Here is an 18,681-nt window from a genome sequence, read left to right on the forward strand (position 1 = left end):
TTGGCACCATGGATAAAGGAAGGGCATGGAATTAAAAACCAAATCGGAAATGCTTTCTCCTGGATGTGAGAAGTCTGGTTCCCGCAGTTTGGTCACTCCCAACAGCATTGAGCGTGCAACTCAGGAGGGTTTTGTGGGCCTGACCTCAGAACGGAAGGGCTCTGGCAGGTGACGGGTATTGCTGTGCTGTCTAGCTCGGGAGTCTGGCTACGAGTGATGTCTTTTGAGTTTCGTGGCCATGGTCCCCCAAGATCTCATTTTCAAAGACTAGAAAGGTCATGCCCTTGGCCTCCAGCCCATGGACGGCCAGGAGGCTGGAGGCTCATGCTCATAGCATCGTCTTGTTTCTGCTACTTTGTGTGGCAGCCTTGCCAGGGGAGGTCTGGGACCCGGGACAGTTGGCAGTCACACTTCTGGGTGGACCTTGGCCGCACACCATCAAAAGGCTTTTTTGCTCATCTATTTACTAAGGAGGATAGCTCTACCTAAGGAGAGTTGCTAGGAGGCTCAGGGCCCTCCCAAGCCTGCTACCTCCTTTGAAAGGGCCGTGATCGTGATATTCAGGGGCCTGTCATTTCAGGGCTGGCGCAGGGTCTCCCAGCCAAGAGGAGCAGAAAGACGAGCTGAAGGCTGGAGCTGGAGAGCAAACCCACGGTCAGTCTGGGCAGTGCTGGTCTAACTGGGTTTTGCAGAGCCCTTGGGTTCTGAAGAGGTGCCTTAGGAGATGCCTGCGGCAAAGGGACCGCCCGGTGGGCTGGGCTTCGAGAGGGAACCTCACACTTCACGTTCCTCAGCTTCAACCAGAGCAGCCTGGATTTCATCCGCACCTTGAACTTCTGCCTACTACTACGCTCCAGTCAACAACGTTCTGCTGCTCAAAATAAAAGCTTGAAAATTACTGGTCTGGGGAGGTCGTGTCATTGGAGGGGATGACGAGGAACCTGTAGGACTTGAGGATCAACCAGAAGAGGTGAGACCACCATGGCGCTGGGACTGAGCCATCCCACCCCCAGCTTGCCAAATGCAGGTTGTTGGACCCCCTGCTTTGGCCTTCTCACCTACTTTCCCCACCATCCTATGGCCATGAGCCCCCCCCCTTGCACAAGAGGCACCCCCCTGGGGTGGGAGGCTAGGGTCCAGGCCCCACAGCCCCTCTGGCTACTCTCCTGTTGAGATCCCCGCTGTGAGCCACTCGTGCCCAGTGCTACCTGAGCCGGCCATCGGGTTTGACAGCCCCCAGCTCTGACTTGGGGTCAGGGCTGAAGGAGCTCCAGGCCGTCTGGCTGCAGGTCTGCATGACTGGGCAGGCGGTGGGGCCCGTGGCACAGATGTCCATGGCGGTCCACATTCCGCCCACCAGCGAGTCCAGCCAGCCCTCCAGCGCTGCGCCCGTGGAGGCCGCGTTTCTCCGAGCCTGCTCCACCTGGGCGGGGCTGATCGGCAGGCTGAGGACGGGGTTGAGGCTCTGGAAGCTCTGCTCCAGGTACGCGCTGCGGGGGGGCCCGTTGTGCAGCTTCAGTGCCTCTTCTGGAAGCCAAAGGGAACAATTTCGGGATTAGAAGAGCCACCACCTGGACACCTACTTACCGTATGCTCAGTGCCGCACCAGGCACTGGGCATCACCTCCTTTAATTCACGTGACAATGTCATGAGGAAGTTCTTTTAGCAGTCCCATTTTACAGATGAGGAAAGTGAGCCTGCAAGGACAGAGCCCGTTTTGTTCAGAGCATGATGCGTTCCTCTATTCATTCGACACGTATTTATGGAGCGTCTTCAGTAGTCCAGACAATCATTCATTCATTCAATATGTATTTTTTAAGTACCTACTTTGTGCAAGCCATTCATTCAACACATATTTACTAAACATCTATGATCTGCAAGGCATTTATTCCATAAATATATAAAGTGCCTATTAGGTACCAGGCTCTATTCTAGGTGGTGGAGTGAACCAGATAGGGAAAGAGCTTACAAGCCAGTGGAGAGAGATTGACAACAACAAAGAAATACACGAGTAGCTAAATAAGGTCACTTCAGGCAGGATAAGTGTCATGAAGGAAATAAACAAGGTATTACGTTAGAGCAGAGGTTTGCAAACTACAGCCTTTGGAACAAATCTAACCCACCACCTATTTTTATAAATAAAAAGTTTTATTGGAACATAGTTATGCTCATTTGTTTGCATATTGTCTATGGCTGCTTTTGTGCCACCATAGCATAGGTTAAGTATTTGAGATAGAGGATGTATTTTGCCTGAAAAGCTAAGAATATTTACTTTCTATCCCTTTTCAGAAAAAGTTTTCCAACTCCTGGGTTAGAGAGTGACACGGTTTATGTTACCTGGGGTGGGCAGGGGAGACCTCTCTGGGGAGGTGACATCTGAGTGCTAATTAGCAAACATATCTGGGGAAAGAGAATTCCAGGCAGAGGGACTAGCAAGTGCAAAGCCTAATTAAGCACCTTCCCCAAATCACACAGGTAATGAGTGTCAGAGCCAGGGTTTGAACCCAGGTCTGCTGACCTGAAAGCCTGGCGAGGAGTCAGCTCTCAGCTGCTGAGCGTCCACCACGGTAAGTCATGGATTTCTGCTTCCTGGCAGCCTAGTTCAACACATGATGCATGAATTGACCACAGGAAAATCGTCCCGTAAAGCACAAAGCTTGGACCAGGGTGGGGTGGGCGGTCAAACCAGCTTTCGTAACACTTCTGCCTTGCTGAGCACCCATGACGTGCCAGCTTCTGAGACACGCTTCATGCAAGAGCCCAGGCACTGCAGTCATGCTGTCTGGGTTTGAATCCCCACGTCCCACATGCCGGGTGTGTGACCTCTGACTTCAACACCCTATGCCTTAGTTTCCTCACCAGTAAGATGAATAAAGTACTAATACCATGCTCATAGCTTTGTTTGTGAGGATGAAATATGTTGATTCATATAAAGTGCTTAAAAACGGCACCTCGGATATATTAAGTGCTTGAAAATGTTTAGCTGGAATTATTACTGCTGGTATTAGTCTATAATCTTCATACACATACACAACTATAGGGCTGGTTTTATCATACCCATTTTACAGATGAGGAAACAGCTATAGTTAAAGACAGATCTGGGGTTGGAGCCAGTGCTCTCCTGGAGATGCGTCCACCAGTGGGAAGTTAAAGCACTGTTCCTGTTTCTCCATCTGGGAGCCAGTCTTTTAAAGATTTCGTTTCCCCATCTGTAAGATGGGGGTACCCCTTCTGGCACCAGTTGGTCCCACAGGGCTGGCAAGAGGCTCAAACGGAAGCCCACGTCCTAGAAAACTGTAAAGTAACAGGCACACAAGAGGGACTCTTAGGACTTCCCAGGGCTTCAAAATGTGGAAGCAGAAAGTATAGGAGTTTGAAGTGAAGGAAAGAAGCTAGACCCTTCTATTTTTTAAGGAGTCCCCATTCATTGCTTATTTTATTGCTAAATACAAGCATATATTTTTTAAGAAGACTGGACAGTGAGCCTGGTGCATTGTGTTTTACCAAGTTGGGTTTGCTATGGCCAAGATGGCTGGGATTAGAAGAACCCTCCCCGCAAGGTAATGCAGTGTTCAGAAGACAAAGCTTCCTGACAGCAGCTGCCACCATCAATGGCAACCAGGAGAACTGGGATAATTACCAGGTTAATTTCTTCTAGTATGTGTGGTCCTGAGTGGGGAAGGAGGAGCAAGAAAAATCGTATACCTGTCCCTCTAAAAGCAATGAGAATACTAGCTGAATTCAAAATGTGCCTTGACTAACACACAAGAACATCATTCCTTCAATGACCAATGTCCCAGGAAGTGGAGGGGCTTTATGGTTTGGAAAGTGACAAGTGGGAGAAAGAACATATGCATTGAACATAGATTCTGTCTTGCTGGGATTTAACAAAGCTGCTCTCTTTCATGATAGTTACAAGACACCACACTTAGAAATTGGTGCTAGCCCACCCCTCTCTAGTGCCGGCAGTCAGGGTGGGCAGCTCCAGCCCCATCTGCCAAAAGACCAGAGCCTGCTGTCTTTGCTGCAGGTCCCAATGCCTCCATTCTGCAAAGTGAGAAGCTGGGGGGCTGAAGGGATACCCAGACAAAAGGCAGGACATTCAAAGTGAAAGGAGCAGCTAACAAACATTCAAACAGTGGGAACCAAATATTGTGGTTGATGCAAAAAACCCTTATGAGAAATGAAGTTAATGTGGGAGATGCTATTACAATATCAGCTCACGACGCTCATCTCTATAATTAAATTTTCCTCAATTCCACCTCATCAGATTTCCAGGGACACATCAATAGCAAATTACTCTTGATGAATCATTTTACAAATTGCATTGCTCCCACCTCTGTGTTCCCTGTCATTGGAACATCATTAACAAATACAATTACTGACGACAGGAGGGCCACTCCCCGTGGGGTAAAATGACCCTGGGGTCACCCTGGGCATGGGTGGAAAGAATCGTGCGTTCCTCAGAAACTCTAGAAGAGAACATTGGAAAAATCAGGACTCAACGCATGGCCCTGGGCTATTTTGCCGGGGCGGGGTTGGACTCAGGACTGTTCCTTTGTTCTGTCCTGCAGGTGCACCTGAAGCGACCAACATCAGCCATTTACATCCCTCTACTCCCTGTCTGGCTTTGGAAATCCTTAGTGACACCAAGATGTGCACCTAATCAAGGGGGCCTTAGGGGCCCTAGTGGGTGGGCTCTGGCCCGGCTAGCCCTGGAGGGGCTGTCTTTTGCCCGGCTCACAGGGGCGTGGAGCAGCAGGCTGCCATCTCAGGAAAACACCAGGTTCCCATCTTCCTGCTTGCTCAACACAGAGAAAGAGCAGAAGCTGAGTCCACTTCAAGACCCCTTTCCTAGGACTTCAGGGATCCTTCCCCACGTCTGTGTCTCCCTCCCCTTGTAGCATTGGCTAAATGGAACCCAAGCAAGAACTCCTCTTTTCAGCTAACAAGGGCTGGAATGTGTTTCTGGATTTCGGGTTTGTGATCTGTTAGATGGAGTCAAACAATTCCAAATACTGAGAGACCCTGAAACCCCATTTCTAGGAGTCTGATGGATGTACCTGCAGGAATATGTATAATTTTATGTTTAAGAATCTTTTTGGAGTTCGATCGGTAGCGGGAGCGGAGAGCGGACCCCGGAGAGCCCTGGAAGCCCCACCGTCGCGCGCCTAGTTACCATCACACGTCGGGAGGAGCCACGGCTGCAGCAGCCGCCCCCGCCCTCAGCGCTGTGGACTCCAAGCCCCGCACCACGGGCAGCGGCGCAGGGAGCGGTGGCCCAGGCAGCCTCACATCGGTGGCGCCTGCCTGGGAGGGGGGCGAGGGGCATGAAGGTCATCGCAACGAAGGTTTTGGGGACAGTAAAATGGTTCAATGTAAGAAACGGATATGGTTTCATCAACAGGAATGACACCAAGGAAGATGTGTTCGTACACCAGACTGCCATAAAGAACAACCCCAGGAAGGTACTTCGCAGGGCAGGAGATGGAGACACTGTGGAGTTTGATGTTGCTGAAGGAGAAAAGGGTGCAGAGGCAGCAATGTCACAGGCCCTGGTGGAATCCAGTTCAAGGCAGTCAATACGCAGCAGACCGCAAGCATTATAGACGCCATCCGTGTCGCAGGGTCCTCCACGTGATCACCAGCAGAATCATCAGAACAGTGAGCGTGGGGAAGAGAATGAGGGACCGGAGCGTGCTCCTGAAGGCCAGGCCAGCAACGCCGGCCCTACTGCGGGCGAAGGCTCCCACCTTACTACACGCGGAGACCCTGTGGGCGTGATCACAGTGTTCCAACCCTCTTGTGCAGGGAGGAGTGATGCAGGGTGCTGACAGCCAGGGTGCAGGAGAACAAGGTAGACCACCAGTAAGACAGAATATGTATCGGGGTTATGGACCACGATTCCGCAGGGGCCCTGCTCGCCAAAGATGGCCCAGAGAGGACGGCAATGAAGAGGATAAAGAGAATTAAGGAGATGAGACCCACAGTCAGTACCGCCGCAACTTTGATTACTGATGCAGACGCCCAGAAAACGCTAAACCACAAGATGGCAAAGAGACAAAAGCAGCCGAAGCACCAGCTGAGAATTCGTCACTCCCGGGGCCGGGCAGGGCGAGGCTGAGCAAATGCCGGCCCTCCCATCTCTACCATCGTCCGGTTTGGTCATCCGACAAGAAGAAACGAATATGAATTCCAGCAATAAGAAATGAATGAAAGATTGGAGCCAAAGACCGTAAGTGCTTGCTTTTTGCCTGTTGACCAGATAACTAGAACTATCTGCATTATCTATGCAGCACGGGGTTTTTATTATTTTTACCTAAAGATGTCTTTTTTGGTAATAACAAACATGTTTTCTAAAAACGCCTGGTTTTTCTCAATACGCCTTTAAAGGCTTTTAAATTGTTTCATATCTGGTCAAGTTGAGATTTTTTAAGAACTTCACTTTTAATTTGTAATAAAAGTTTACAACTTGATTTTTTCAAAAAAGTCAACAAACTGCAAGCACCTGTTAATAAAGGTCTTAAATAATTAAAAAAAAATCTTTTTGCAGCATTGTCTGTAACAGCATCATCATCACCATCAACAGCGGATACACCAAAGGGGAGCAGATAGACTGTGGTTCCTTAAGCCAGTGGACTATGTTGGTTGCAGCTGGTAGCTTTGCATATACTGACTCAGAAGGTGAAAAAAGCAAGTTTCACTGCAAAATGTATCATTCCATTTTTTAAAACTCAGCAAAGTTTTTCTGTTCTATGATATGCGTTATGCTAAGATGTGCTAATAGATAGTACCTATTTTTGGCTTTGTGGGCCATTTAGTCTCTGCCACAACTACTCAACCTGAAAACCCCCTGGAAGCACGCATGCCAAACTGCTCGCAGCGGTTACGCACGGAGGTAGGACTCGAGGATGGAGAAAGACATTCCCCTTGGTAAAAGAAAGGGGAAAGGGGGAAAAAGAAGCATAAAAGTCAACTCTACGAATGTGGAAAAACAAAAAAGTCAGGTATGTTAGGAGCCAGACATCTCCCTGCTCTCCATACGCAGTGGAAACCACTGTCTTGAATTTCATGTTAATAATTCCCTTCATTTCCTCAGAGCTTTCTATGGACACATGAATCCCGAAATAATATATAGTTGGCTTTGCATGTTCTTGAGCTTTAAATAAACGCATCATAATTATGATTTATTCTGTAATATTTTCCCCGCAACATTACGTTTGACTCACCCGAGCCAACACGTGTGTCTGCGCTTTACTGACGTTCACTGCTGTGTAGCGCTCCACTGTGTGAACAGACCGCAAATTGTCCTTTCCGATGTCGGACTGCTTTTGCTTTTGTGCTATTGTGAAGAATTCTTGTATGAATATTTCTGCACATGTCTCTAGGGCCTCTACCTAGGGGTGGAATTTCTGTGCAGTAGGGTGCGTGGAAGTTCAGCTTTACAGAGATGCTAAACCATTTTCCAAACGCATCTTGTCAATTCACCCTTCCGCCGGCATTAGATGACTGTCCATTATTTTCCAACCTTACCAATATATGACATTATCCAACCGTTACGCATTGGCCAATATGGTGGGTGTGGAGTACAATGTCTTTGCACTTTGAGTTTGCATTTCTGTCATTATTAATGGGACTGAGCATCTTTTCATATGTGTGTGGGCCATTCATGTTCTCTCTCTTTTTTGGCTTCCTCTCTTTTATAGCAGGGATCGGTAATCTTTTTTGTAAAGGACTAGACAGTAAATATTTTTGGCTTTGTGGGCCGTGCTATCACTGTCACAACCGTTCAACTCTGCCATTTTATTCCCAAAGCAGAAACAGGCAACGTGTGATGAGTGTGACTGTGCTCCAATAAAACTGTACTTACAAAAACAGACAGTGTGCGGATTTGCCCTGCGGCCCGTCGCTTGCCAACCTCTGATTCATGGGATTTCTTTATATGTTCTGAATATGAGTATTATTTTTTTTAAATATGTAGCGAATATCTCCCACTGGTATGTGGTCCATCTTTCTACCTAGGGCATCATAATTTTGATGAATGGAATTTCCTATTTTAGTTATTTTTTAAATAGTAAACAAGATTTGCTGAAATGCACTATCTGCCTGGGTTTATTTCCCATCTTGTCCTACATATGATTGCGGCCTTCTGCAAGTCCAATGGGAGTCAATACATAAGTATCTAATACATAGACAGATGACATCACCTCAGTGTGCAGGTAGGAAATTAGATGGTTCTCTAGGGCAAATGAGCAGGAAAAAAAAATACCGAGAGCAAAGAACGCTGTCCTGTAAGGCAGCCACACGCCCCACATCTGAGCAGCAGCATCTGCCCAGGCCAACACCCCTTGCAGGCCCTGGGGATGGAATGTCTCCCCCGCAGAGACATTGGGAGTACTCACCTGGCTTGATGGGCTGCCTGTTGGAGAAGGTCAGAGGTGCGACAAGGAATTTGGTCTCTGCAACTGGCACCCAGTGGTGGAGAATTTTCACTGTCCAGACCCCAGGCCTCAGGGGCAAGTTCAAAGGGGGCTTGTAGTGGGTGAATTCGGCAGTGGACTCAATCAGGATGTCGTAGGTGGCTGCGATGACGTTGACGGGGTCCACCCAAATGACGGTCACGGTCACGTTGGGCCCCTTCCCCCATTTCTGCATACCCACCGGCTCGTCCATGGGCCCCAGGAGACCCCCAAAGTTGCGAAACAGCCGCTCTTTGGCATCCCAGTCAGTGCCGACCTGAAACAGGAGAGTGAGTCTGAAACCACCGGGCCTGAGCTAGGGTGCTCGGTCTCAGAAAGGCCCAGGAGCCTGCTGGTTAGGCTTCATATGCCCATTTTACAGATGAGGAAACTGAAGCTCCGATTAAGTCTCCTGTTGGAGGTCACACAGCTAGTAAGCAGGTGGTCTGGGATTTGGACCTCGTCTTGGGGATCACAAGGCCCGTGTCCTTTCACTAAGCCACTGGGCCTCCTGTGCCTGGACACGGTGTGTGCTTTGACAAGACAAACGCGCAGAATGGATGAATGAGTGCCTGCTTGCACCTATTCCAAGGGAATACCCACCCTGCCACTCAATAGATACAGCTGGTTTCCATTTTGGTCCTTGGTTTTCCAAATCACACACCTCTGTTTAGTGCACATGTTCTGAACAGGAACAGAGTTTGGGTTTTGGAGCTGCCCTGTCATCTGCTAGGAAAAAGGAGAGACCTTTGGCACGGCCTATCATTTGCAGGAGTTCAGATGGCTTTCCTAGGAGGAGACAGCTTTGGTTTCCTAGAATCATTCTGAGCTGGACCCCTAGGGATGGGAGATGCTGTGTGATCCATCCTTCCCACCGCCAGCTGGGTGTGTGCACGGCTGTGACCTGCGGGAATCTGCTCTTGGCTTTCTTCCTTCCACTTTTGCTGCCTGCGATTTATTCTCCACCCAGTAGTCAGGAAGATCTTGTAAAATGTCCTGCTCCAGACCCTCCTCACACCAGTTTCCAACAGATACTAACAAAATGGATGAACGGTCACAAAACTACTTCAGGATCATACCTAGGGCATGCGGGGACCTTCCATAACATTGTCCTTGCATCCTCCATAGCAATGGGGATAAACAGTTCCCTGAAATCTGAGTTCTAAAACCAGGATAACCTGGACAGGAAAGCTGCGGAGCAGCTGATAAAAAGAACCTGGATCTTGTTTCTAAACGGAAGACCGTGAGGACACAGTCCACCCCCAAGCATGAAGGAGGCGGGCAGTCGGGGACAGAGCCTGGTGCTGTCACATCCGCTGTGACCTCCCAGCTCTTCTCACAGGGCCTCATTGTGGAAGTCCACAATCATCCACTGCAAAATGATCAATTATCCAGGTTTAAATACATGTTGAAGTTCAAGCTTAACATGCTGCTCCCCAGCTTCCAACCCACCGAAGGCTTCCCACTGCACTTAAATGCGATCTGAACATCTTTCCAGGGCGGGCAAGCCCCCTGCCCCTTCTAAGACCTCTCTCCTACCATTCTCCCTCTCATTCATGTGCTCTGGACGCATAGTCTTCTGTTTGGAATGTTCCAGAACTCCCCATGGCTAGCTCTTGTACAGGTTTCAGCTCTAAAGTTATCTCCTTAGGAAAGCCTTCCTGAATGAATCATCCTATCAAAGGCAGCCCCCATCTACATCCTGAGTGAGCAATCACAGGGATGAAGTTCTATTTTCTCTATAATATGTGTTATTAGCTCAACCGTTTTTGTTCATTTATTTGCTCACTCACTGGCTGGCTGCCCCACTAGACTACAATTCCATGACAACAGGGGCCCGGTCTGTCTGGTTCACTGCTGTCCCTCCTGCACCTAGCACATTGTAGGCACTTGGTGACCGCCTGCGGAAAAAATGGGCATCCTTTCTCCAAGCCAATTCCCCCGTGGACTGGAGGAATCTATCTGAGCTGCTCAGCAGGACTGGCTACCTGCTGTGCGCCGGGCGCCACGCAAGGCCCTGAGGGTGGTACTGACACCAGGGAGGTTCTCAACAGCCCACAAAGTGGCCCTGTAGCTCTTCCCTTCCTTTTTGCTCAATTTTACAGCTGTGCCATTAAAAATAATTAAGACGAGAAAAAATTCAAAATACAAAATTAGGGCTCTCAGCATTAGGTGCCATTATTTCCACCAGCCATCTTGGTGGTTCTCACATCCAGGGTACCAGACCTACGGTGGGAACCTTCACAAATCACTAGCCACGGAGTGGCCAACGTCATTTGTCACTGCCAGAGGAGCCCAGTCGCCCAACAGCAGGCTGAGAAACAGGGAGAGCCCAGACACCAGGCATTCATCTCTTTAATGGAACATTAATGTCGTCAATTGAATGCTCGGGCCCCCAGCACAGACTCCAACTGGGGCAGTGTCTAATTGTCCCCTGGTGCCAGTAATTTATGGACTGGGCTCCCTGGGCAGCTCACATCCAGCAAATCCACTAGGAGCCTTAATTGAAAATGAGAGCTTAACTCTCGCTGGTGTCTCTTTGACATGGGGACCCATTCCTGGGGCACGGATCAGCTAGGCAGGCCACAGGTGGCTGGATAAGGACCAGCAAGGACCCTCCATACTCCCGGCCCCTCCAGATCCTCCATATTCTAAAGTTGGATCCTTCACCCTGAATCCAGCAACCAGACTCATTGAGATGAATCACCCCCTTAGCTACGTACTGATGTGGGGAAGGCAGAAATCAGGTGCTGGAGTTTTGTGTGGGCCACACTGGCCAAGACTGATCATGCTTCCCCTTCCTAGCAGCATCACCACCCAAGCGCATTCATTCATTCATTCTGAAATCTCATTCACCATCTACAAACACTACGTGCTCTTCTACGTGCTGGGGATATAGCAGTGGGTGAGGAGATACAGTTCCAGCTCTCCTGTGGACAATTTAGTAGTGATTGGATAAATCAACAAGATAGTTTTAGACAGTAAATGCTAAGAGAAGGTAACAAAATAGGGAAGGGTTAGGTGGAGAATGTAGCTATTGTGGCACAATTGGGCAGCCAGAAAAGGCTTCCCTGAAGGGGCACCACTTGGATTTAGATCAGAATCACAAAAAACAAGCCAGCTATGTGACAACCTGGGGAAAGCATTCTAGGCAGGGGGGTCAGCACGTGCCAAGCTTGACGCAGGAAGAGGTGTGGCATGTTTGACAAAGATGCAAGAAGTGTGAGTGTGGTGGAGAGCGGTACCGGATTAGGCTGGAGAAGCAGACGGAGGCCAGATCATGTAGGGCCTTAGGGATCTGGAGGCAGGGCTGATGCTACAAAGTGGTGCTGGGTAAATCCATCTCCCTAGTCAGAAAAATAACTAAAAGCTAATGCTGTATTGAGGAGGGAGAAACCACCTTCTATGGATCCATGCATCCATGCATCAGTCCATATCTCCATCCATTGAGCCATCTGTCCTTCCAACCATCCATCCTTCCATCCATCCATCCATCCATCCACTCATCCATCCATCCTTCTATCCATCCATCCACTCATCTATCCACCGATCCATCCATCAGTCCATCCATCCTTCCATCCATCCATCTACTCATTCATCCATCTATCCTTCATCCACTCATCCACCCATCTATCCTTCATCCATCCACTCATCCATCCACCCATCCATCCATCAGTCCATTCATCCTTCCATCCATCCATCCATCCATCTGTCCATCCATCCATCCACTTATCCATTCATATATTCAATGATTGATTGATCTGGTGCTTACTTTAAGGTAATTCCCGTGTTATAAACTGGGAGACAAAACACAATTACACATGAGATTTGTGGCCAGAGAAACCTGGGTTCAATTTTGAGCTCTTCCAGTTCCTAGCTATGATCCAGAAAATCAATGGATTTCTATAAGCCTCAGTTCTCCCATCTGTAAAACGGGACTAATGCCACTACTTCATTAGGAAACTGGTTTGTTACTGGTATATTATTAACATAAGTTTAGGAGGGGTCACTGACTAGGACGAAAAATTAAGAGAAGCAGAAATTCTACTCCAAAAAATAGGTCAAGGTTCTAGGTTGGTTTGGTCCTTTGACAACTCCACTGTACCTCTACTCCTTCCCTGTTTAAGATGCTGGTGTGTGTTTGGGGCTGCAGAACACATCTTTAGGGCTCTCCAAGCCCTCTTCTCCTCCATCTCCAACTACAAGTGTCAGATTGTGGAGCAGAACCCAGCAAGGGGACTTCAAAAGATGATGAACCGTGACAACATCTGGCCTCTTACCTCAGAAAATTGAAGCCTCCCAAAGTCGCTGGGTGGGCTTGCAATCTTGAAGACTTTTTTCGGCATCACCCATGTCTCCAGGGTCTCTAGCTTGCTCACAGCCAGATTGGTAGCATGGTGCTTGATCAGAAAGCCCTGGAAGCGGTCGGCAAGGAAGTAGAGGTGCACAGATGCTGGGTGGCCCATTGGGTAGTACCTGAAAACACAGGAGCTCATGGGTTAGGGCTGCAGGTGCTCAGCATCACGACAGGGCTCCCCATCCACCGAGCTAGTCCTGCTCCTAGAACAGTCCCCATTTCATACAATTCCTATCATATTCCTTTACATCCGTCTGAAAGCTGCTCCCTATGTATCTATGATCTCAGTGACTATGAATGATTTTTTTTTTGCTGATTATAAATGAAAAACATGCTGACCATACAACAAAGAAAATAAAATGACTGCTTTTTATGCCTCTTCCCATAAATAATGTCAATTCACAGATATTGATTGAGTCCTCTGGTGCTTGGTCCCGGGGAGTGACAATGGAGTGTGAACACTGTCATATTGATGGATTTCCCTTCAGCCTTATTTTCTATGCATATATTTGCATAAATATTGCACAGTTGGGATCAAAACATGTAGACTGGCTATATTCCATTATAGCTCCATGGTATTTCCTGAGCGTTATCACAAGTCTTGGAAAAGTCTCTGAGGACGTGATTTCGTGTGTGTGGAAGCACAGTGTTTCACTGTATGTAGTGCCATATTTCGCAGAGTGAGGACTCTAATTTTTTTGCTGTTCTAAACAATGCTGCATTAACATCCTTGAGCAAAAATTAAAGATAATTCTTTTTCATTCCTCTCTCTCTTTCTGTTGGAATCTTCAATGGGCTCTCTTTATGGCTGCCGCCTAACTTCATCAGAAGTACTGATTCACGCTCTCACGGTCCTTTTCACCAACAGGAGGTATCATCTTTAAAACTGATCGCCAATCTGACATGAATACATGTGCGCATGCGCAGGTAGCTTGTTGTTTAGAATGTATGCCCTTGGTGCACAGGGGTTTGCTGGCTGAGAGGGGCAGGGAAGCTAAGCAGAGATGCCCAGAGAACATCGGGGAACAGAGAGCAAAGGAGGACTTCGAAGGGGCCTGGCTCGATGTCCTTCCTCCTTGTAAAGTAAAGAGCTGCCGCTTCTGCAATGTACACGTAGCACAGCGCAAAGAGGGTGCTTGTGGGTCCCTAGTAATAGCACTCCACAGACCACTGTCCCTGCTCAGCTAAACGCAGCCTCCCCTCTGGTCTCGATGTGGACTTTTAAGTCTTTATGTCCAATTACAATGGTTAGGGAAGCCGCATTCCTGTGTTTACACATCTCCTGAAATCACTGCCTTGTTACCGGGATGCCTCCGGGGACTCTGGGAAAAATGCCTGCACTATCTTCAGATTGTTTGCTCGGCGTTTGTGGCTCATGCAAACCTGCTTCGAATCTGGACTTGGGGAGCAGAAAGCCCTGGACTGCGATGCTGTGTTACCATTGCACAAAATCTAAGCAGGGCTGCACCGCAGAATGTTCTGTGACGAGGGAACTGTTGTGCTGTCCAACAGAGTAGCCACAGCCACGCGTGACTACTGGATACTTGCAATGTGGCCACTGTGGCAGAACTGGATTTTAAATTTTATTTTGTTTTAGTTAATTTAGAGTTAAATAGCCACTTGTGGCTAGTGGCTGCTGTGGACAGCAAAGATATAGCATAGGAAAGCCTGTGGTTGCCTGCATTAATGTCCCCAAGTCTCCCTGTCTCCTGTAGCCAGGCTTTCTTCCATGTGACTTTGCAGGTTTCCTTGTGCCAATGAGGCAGAATCTATTTCCCTGCCTCTGGAATCTTCTTTGGCCAACAGAAAGTGGTGGAAGGGGTGTCATGCCAGTTCTGAGCCATGGCCTCAGAAGCCTTGCATGTTTTTCCATTTGTTCCCCTGCTCATTTGTGATCACCATGAGAGCACGCCTGGACTAGCTCGCTGGAGGGTGAGGCTTTTGGAACAGTGCAGAGTCACCCTGGTCGCCCCAGCCGAAGCCATCCTAGATCAGCCAACTATTCCCAGCCAAGAGCAACACAGCCACCCTCCTGACCTGCAGCTGGTTGCAGATGCCGGAGTGAGGCCAGCCCAGCCCAGGAAAACTGCCCAGCTGACCTGCAACTTGAGCACTACATCAATGCTTATTGTTTCAAAACATCGATTTAGGGATTGTTGTTACGCAGCATTACGGTGGCAATACACAAACAAGGCACTGTCAAGGTGTGTTCTGTAAAGTGGGTGGGACAGGACAGCTTGTCATGGGAGTCAAAGAAGAAAGTGTTTCCAGAAGGGAGCGGTCGACTGTACTGAATGCTGAGAGGGTCAAGAAAATGAATAATAATCGAGCACTCTAGAAATCTAGGAGTTAATCTCCAATCGCTTGCCTCCCCTCACCTCCTGTCAAGACATCCTGTTGTCTCCATCTGAATCCATCCTCTGTTCTCCTTATGCACGGTCGGAATCCTGCTCCAAGCCCCCATCATTCCTCACCTGGACCTTTGCAGGAGCCTCCATAATTGACCCCCCTCTTATTTTGTCCGCTCTAACCTATTCCCATAGTAGCCACATTCATCATCCCCTGCTTAGATGCCATAGTGGTTTGCTTAACGTTTGCACTAAAACCCAAACTCCTTACTTGGTCTACAAAGCCCTGCCTCTTTCTTCTAGCCTCACTGTGTTTTCATCTGCCCAAATCCCCCACTTTCTAGCCACGAGTGACCTTATTTTGGATTCTTGAGCATGCTAAGCCTATTTCTGCCTCAGGGCCTTTGCACAGGATATTCTCTCTGCTGGGAATGCTCTTCTCCTCTGATGACTGCATGTCTAGCTCTGTCTTACCATTTTGCTTAAGTGTCACCACTTCAGACAGATCTTCCTTGACTGCCAAATCTTAAGTTACTGTCCCGTCACTGTTACATGACTGCATCTTCATTTTGGGTAAGACATATACCCTTACTGATCTTTTGTTCTGGTTTACTTGTGCTTGGGTGCTGTCTGCTTTCACATGGGAATGGGAGGGCACTGAGCTCAGAAGCCTGGTCCGCCTGGGTCACGGCTGAATGCCCGGTGCCTAACACAGAGCCTGACACGCATACAGTAGATGTTCAATTAACACTTATTGAATGAGTGAAAATTCTAGAAGGTCTTTCTCTTGAACCCCGCGCTTCGAAGCTACATCTCAGACACAAGTAACCTAGAACTGAACACAAAGTCCTCTAATGCCTCATCTTAACGGTATTTGGTATTGAAGTAGTGAAAACCGTTACTGCCCTAAGAAAAGAGAAATAATCAAGAAGCAATATAATAATCTAAAGGATGCCACAGATGCACTCGTTTGGCCCAAAGGTGTTTTTCTTTCGTATTTAAATAAGGTGAGCGCTGAAAACATCGGGAGATTTGGTCCGCAACTCCAAGTTGTGCTCCAGAATGTGCCAGAGTTCAGCACCACAGACCTCTAGGTGGCCCTGGTCAGCCCGCCCTGCAGGGACCACCTGGCTGACTCTTGTCACTTGCCTGGTCCTAGAGGGCATTTGAATTTGGGGGCCTGTAACGAAGTACTGACATTCTTGTCTCTGGATGGTGAATTATAAGCAAATTTCATTTCCTCGTTCTGTTAATCTGCCATTTCAAAAATTGCTGCAATGCACATGTATAACTTTCTAATGAGAAAAAGAAATCAATAAACATTACTTTTATGAAAAGTTATCCTATAGACTGGAAAGGCACAATTTGCATAAAATACCTAGACAAAAAAAGATTCCAAGTTTTCACACGCTGTTTCCCCAGATGCTCCAGGGGGTAGGAATTCATTCTCTTGCCTTTTGGGGTAAGAGTCCTTTGTCCTGATTTATTTGCAAGCTTCTACTCATAAATACATCAGCTTTGCCCACAGCAAGGCACGATGCTTCCATTACAACAAAAAATGAGGTAGAAGCCAGAGGATTCCAGGCTTGAGGCAACTGGATGGCTCACTTCATCCCAAAATAAGCACTAGGAGAACATTTCAACAACCCTAAATGAATCGGGAGTTTCTCCTGGGATTTCCTATAAGATCATTTGCCTTATACATGCTAGGAAGGCTGTGATTAAAATGATTCTCGAACGACATTTGCCCTTCGAGCATTAGGCACTGCACTGCATCTAGGGGACACGTACCGTGGTTGCGAGGAGTAGATTCTGCCCCCCAGACTAGCGGAGGGGCAAGACGCTCGCCAGTGACCCTGATCCAAGGCACCGCAGCCGTGTGCACAGGCGTGTTGGACGTGAAGCCCCTGCGCTATGTTCGGCTTGGGAGAGCGTGGGCGTGGGGCTATCAGGGAAGTTCTCGCAAAGTGTCACAAAGGAGGTGGCCCTCGGATGGCCTTTAATGACTGGGAACAGGTCCGCTATGCGGTGACAGGGGCGGGGAGTGAAGAAAGGCACAGTGAGAACGAGTGGCTCATGTCACCCGTCACCATCTCACACAGCAGGTTCACCGCTGACCGCTTTTTAGCAGCTTAGCACTAACGGCAACTGAGATGCTGGCAATGACCTCAACGCTGATCGAGCACTCGGTATGTAAAACCCTGTCAAAACAGGGATGGTACCACCACGGCACTCGTAAGGTGGTTTTTGAGGACGACCTCCTCCACATTTCACGACACCTCGTGAAAGAAAGATTCTTCTTCCTCTCATCTGACAGGTGAGGAAACCGAGGCGCAGAGAGGAGAGCGACTTGCCCGAGGCCAACAGCGAGGAAGTGGAGCTGAGGCTGAACCGCGGGCCCCGCGTTCGTGCCTCCCGTTGGCCTCCCTTTGCACGAAACCAGAACCCGCGAGGCGAGAGGAGCCGGGGGCTGTGAGGGCGTCAGGAAACATCGTCCTCGCCCTGCAGAAAAGCCCGGCCGGCTACGAATAAGGCACCGGACGGGAAACCTGCCTGTGTTTCCAGAGTTTTCTGCACAAAATAATTCCTTTCTTCTCCTTGTTCCCTTGCTGCGAAGAGGAAAGAGCGGGGCAAAGAGACACACGAGGGGAAGGCTCAGTGAAGTCAGACTGATGCTCAAAAAAAATGTTGGTGTGTTGTCACACGCAGACGGTGGGAGGAGAAGAAGGAAGAAGAAGAAGAGTGACGAGGTGCTCTTCTGGGACTCTATCCCCAGGAAATAATCAGAAAAGACAAAGGGAAAAAAGGCCTTCTGCAAAACGATATCCATCAGGACGTTATTTACAATGGCGCATTACTGACGACAGTGACGGCAAAGGGTGGATTAAGCAAACGCTGGAAATCCTACTCAGCGGAACACCGGCGGCATTACAAAGGATCATCACCGTCGCGGGAGCTGCGAGCGGCACAGGGAAAGGGGCTAATGGTGTAGTGCCAAGCGGGGAAAACAGGATACCAAATTCTTACTGCAATTAAGCGAACATCTGCAAGGCATCTTGCTGGGGGACAGAGGAAAGACACACACAATGAAAGGGGAGGAGAGGGGATGGTGCCGAATTCTTTTCCCACCTTCCCCTCTTCTTATTTCTAGAACACTCTTTCCTAAAGTGTCGGCAGGTAGTGGTTGGCGAGATGATTCTAAGGGGTCCTTGAGCGGTTTAAACAAGCGTTCTGCCTTTTAACGATGCTTGGGGTTCTATTTTTAGGTGTGGTAATGACAGGGTGGTTATGCTTTAAAAAGGAATGATTTCTCAGAGATACATGCTAAAATATTTATGGCCGAAATGACATGATGTCTGAGAGGTACTTCAAACTGATCTGAGAGGAGGCAGAACGTGGAGAAAGTGAAGATGAAATGAGATCAGCCCGGCGTTGGTATTATCACTGCCAGGGCCGGGCGATGGAACCAGGAGGTTACGCTGTTCTCTCTATTTTGTACGTATTTGACATTTTCCAT

The 18,681-nt window shown here is 48.5% G+C and overlaps 1 protein-coding gene across 1 annotated transcript in view; it reads right to left on the reverse strand.

The window, feature by feature from the left end:
• Positions 1-319: 319 nt before the first annotated feature.
• Positions 320-18,681, reverse strand: part of XYLT1 (xylosyltransferase I) — a 137,498-nt gene continuing 119,136 nt past the window's right edge. The window contains exons 9-11 of the mRNA XM_012647555.1: positions 12,740-12,935; positions 8,403-8,736; positions 320-1,527 (exon numbers count right to left, since the gene is read on the reverse strand). Coding sequence (XP_012503009.1) covers positions 1,205-1,527; positions 8,403-8,736; positions 12,740-12,935 — 853 coding nt within the window. The 3' untranslated portion in view covers positions 320-1,204. The remainder of the gene's footprint in view (positions 1,528-8,402; positions 8,737-12,739; positions 12,936-18,681) is intronic.

Source organism: Propithecus coquereli, unplaced genomic scaffold (genome assembly GCF_000956105.1).
Source record: "Propithecus coquereli isolate 6110/MARCELLA unplaced genomic scaffold, Pcoq_1.0 Scaffold27, whole genome shotgun sequence".
Taxonomy (NCBI): domain Eukaryota; kingdom Metazoa; phylum Chordata; class Mammalia; order Primates; family Indriidae; genus Propithecus; species Propithecus coquereli.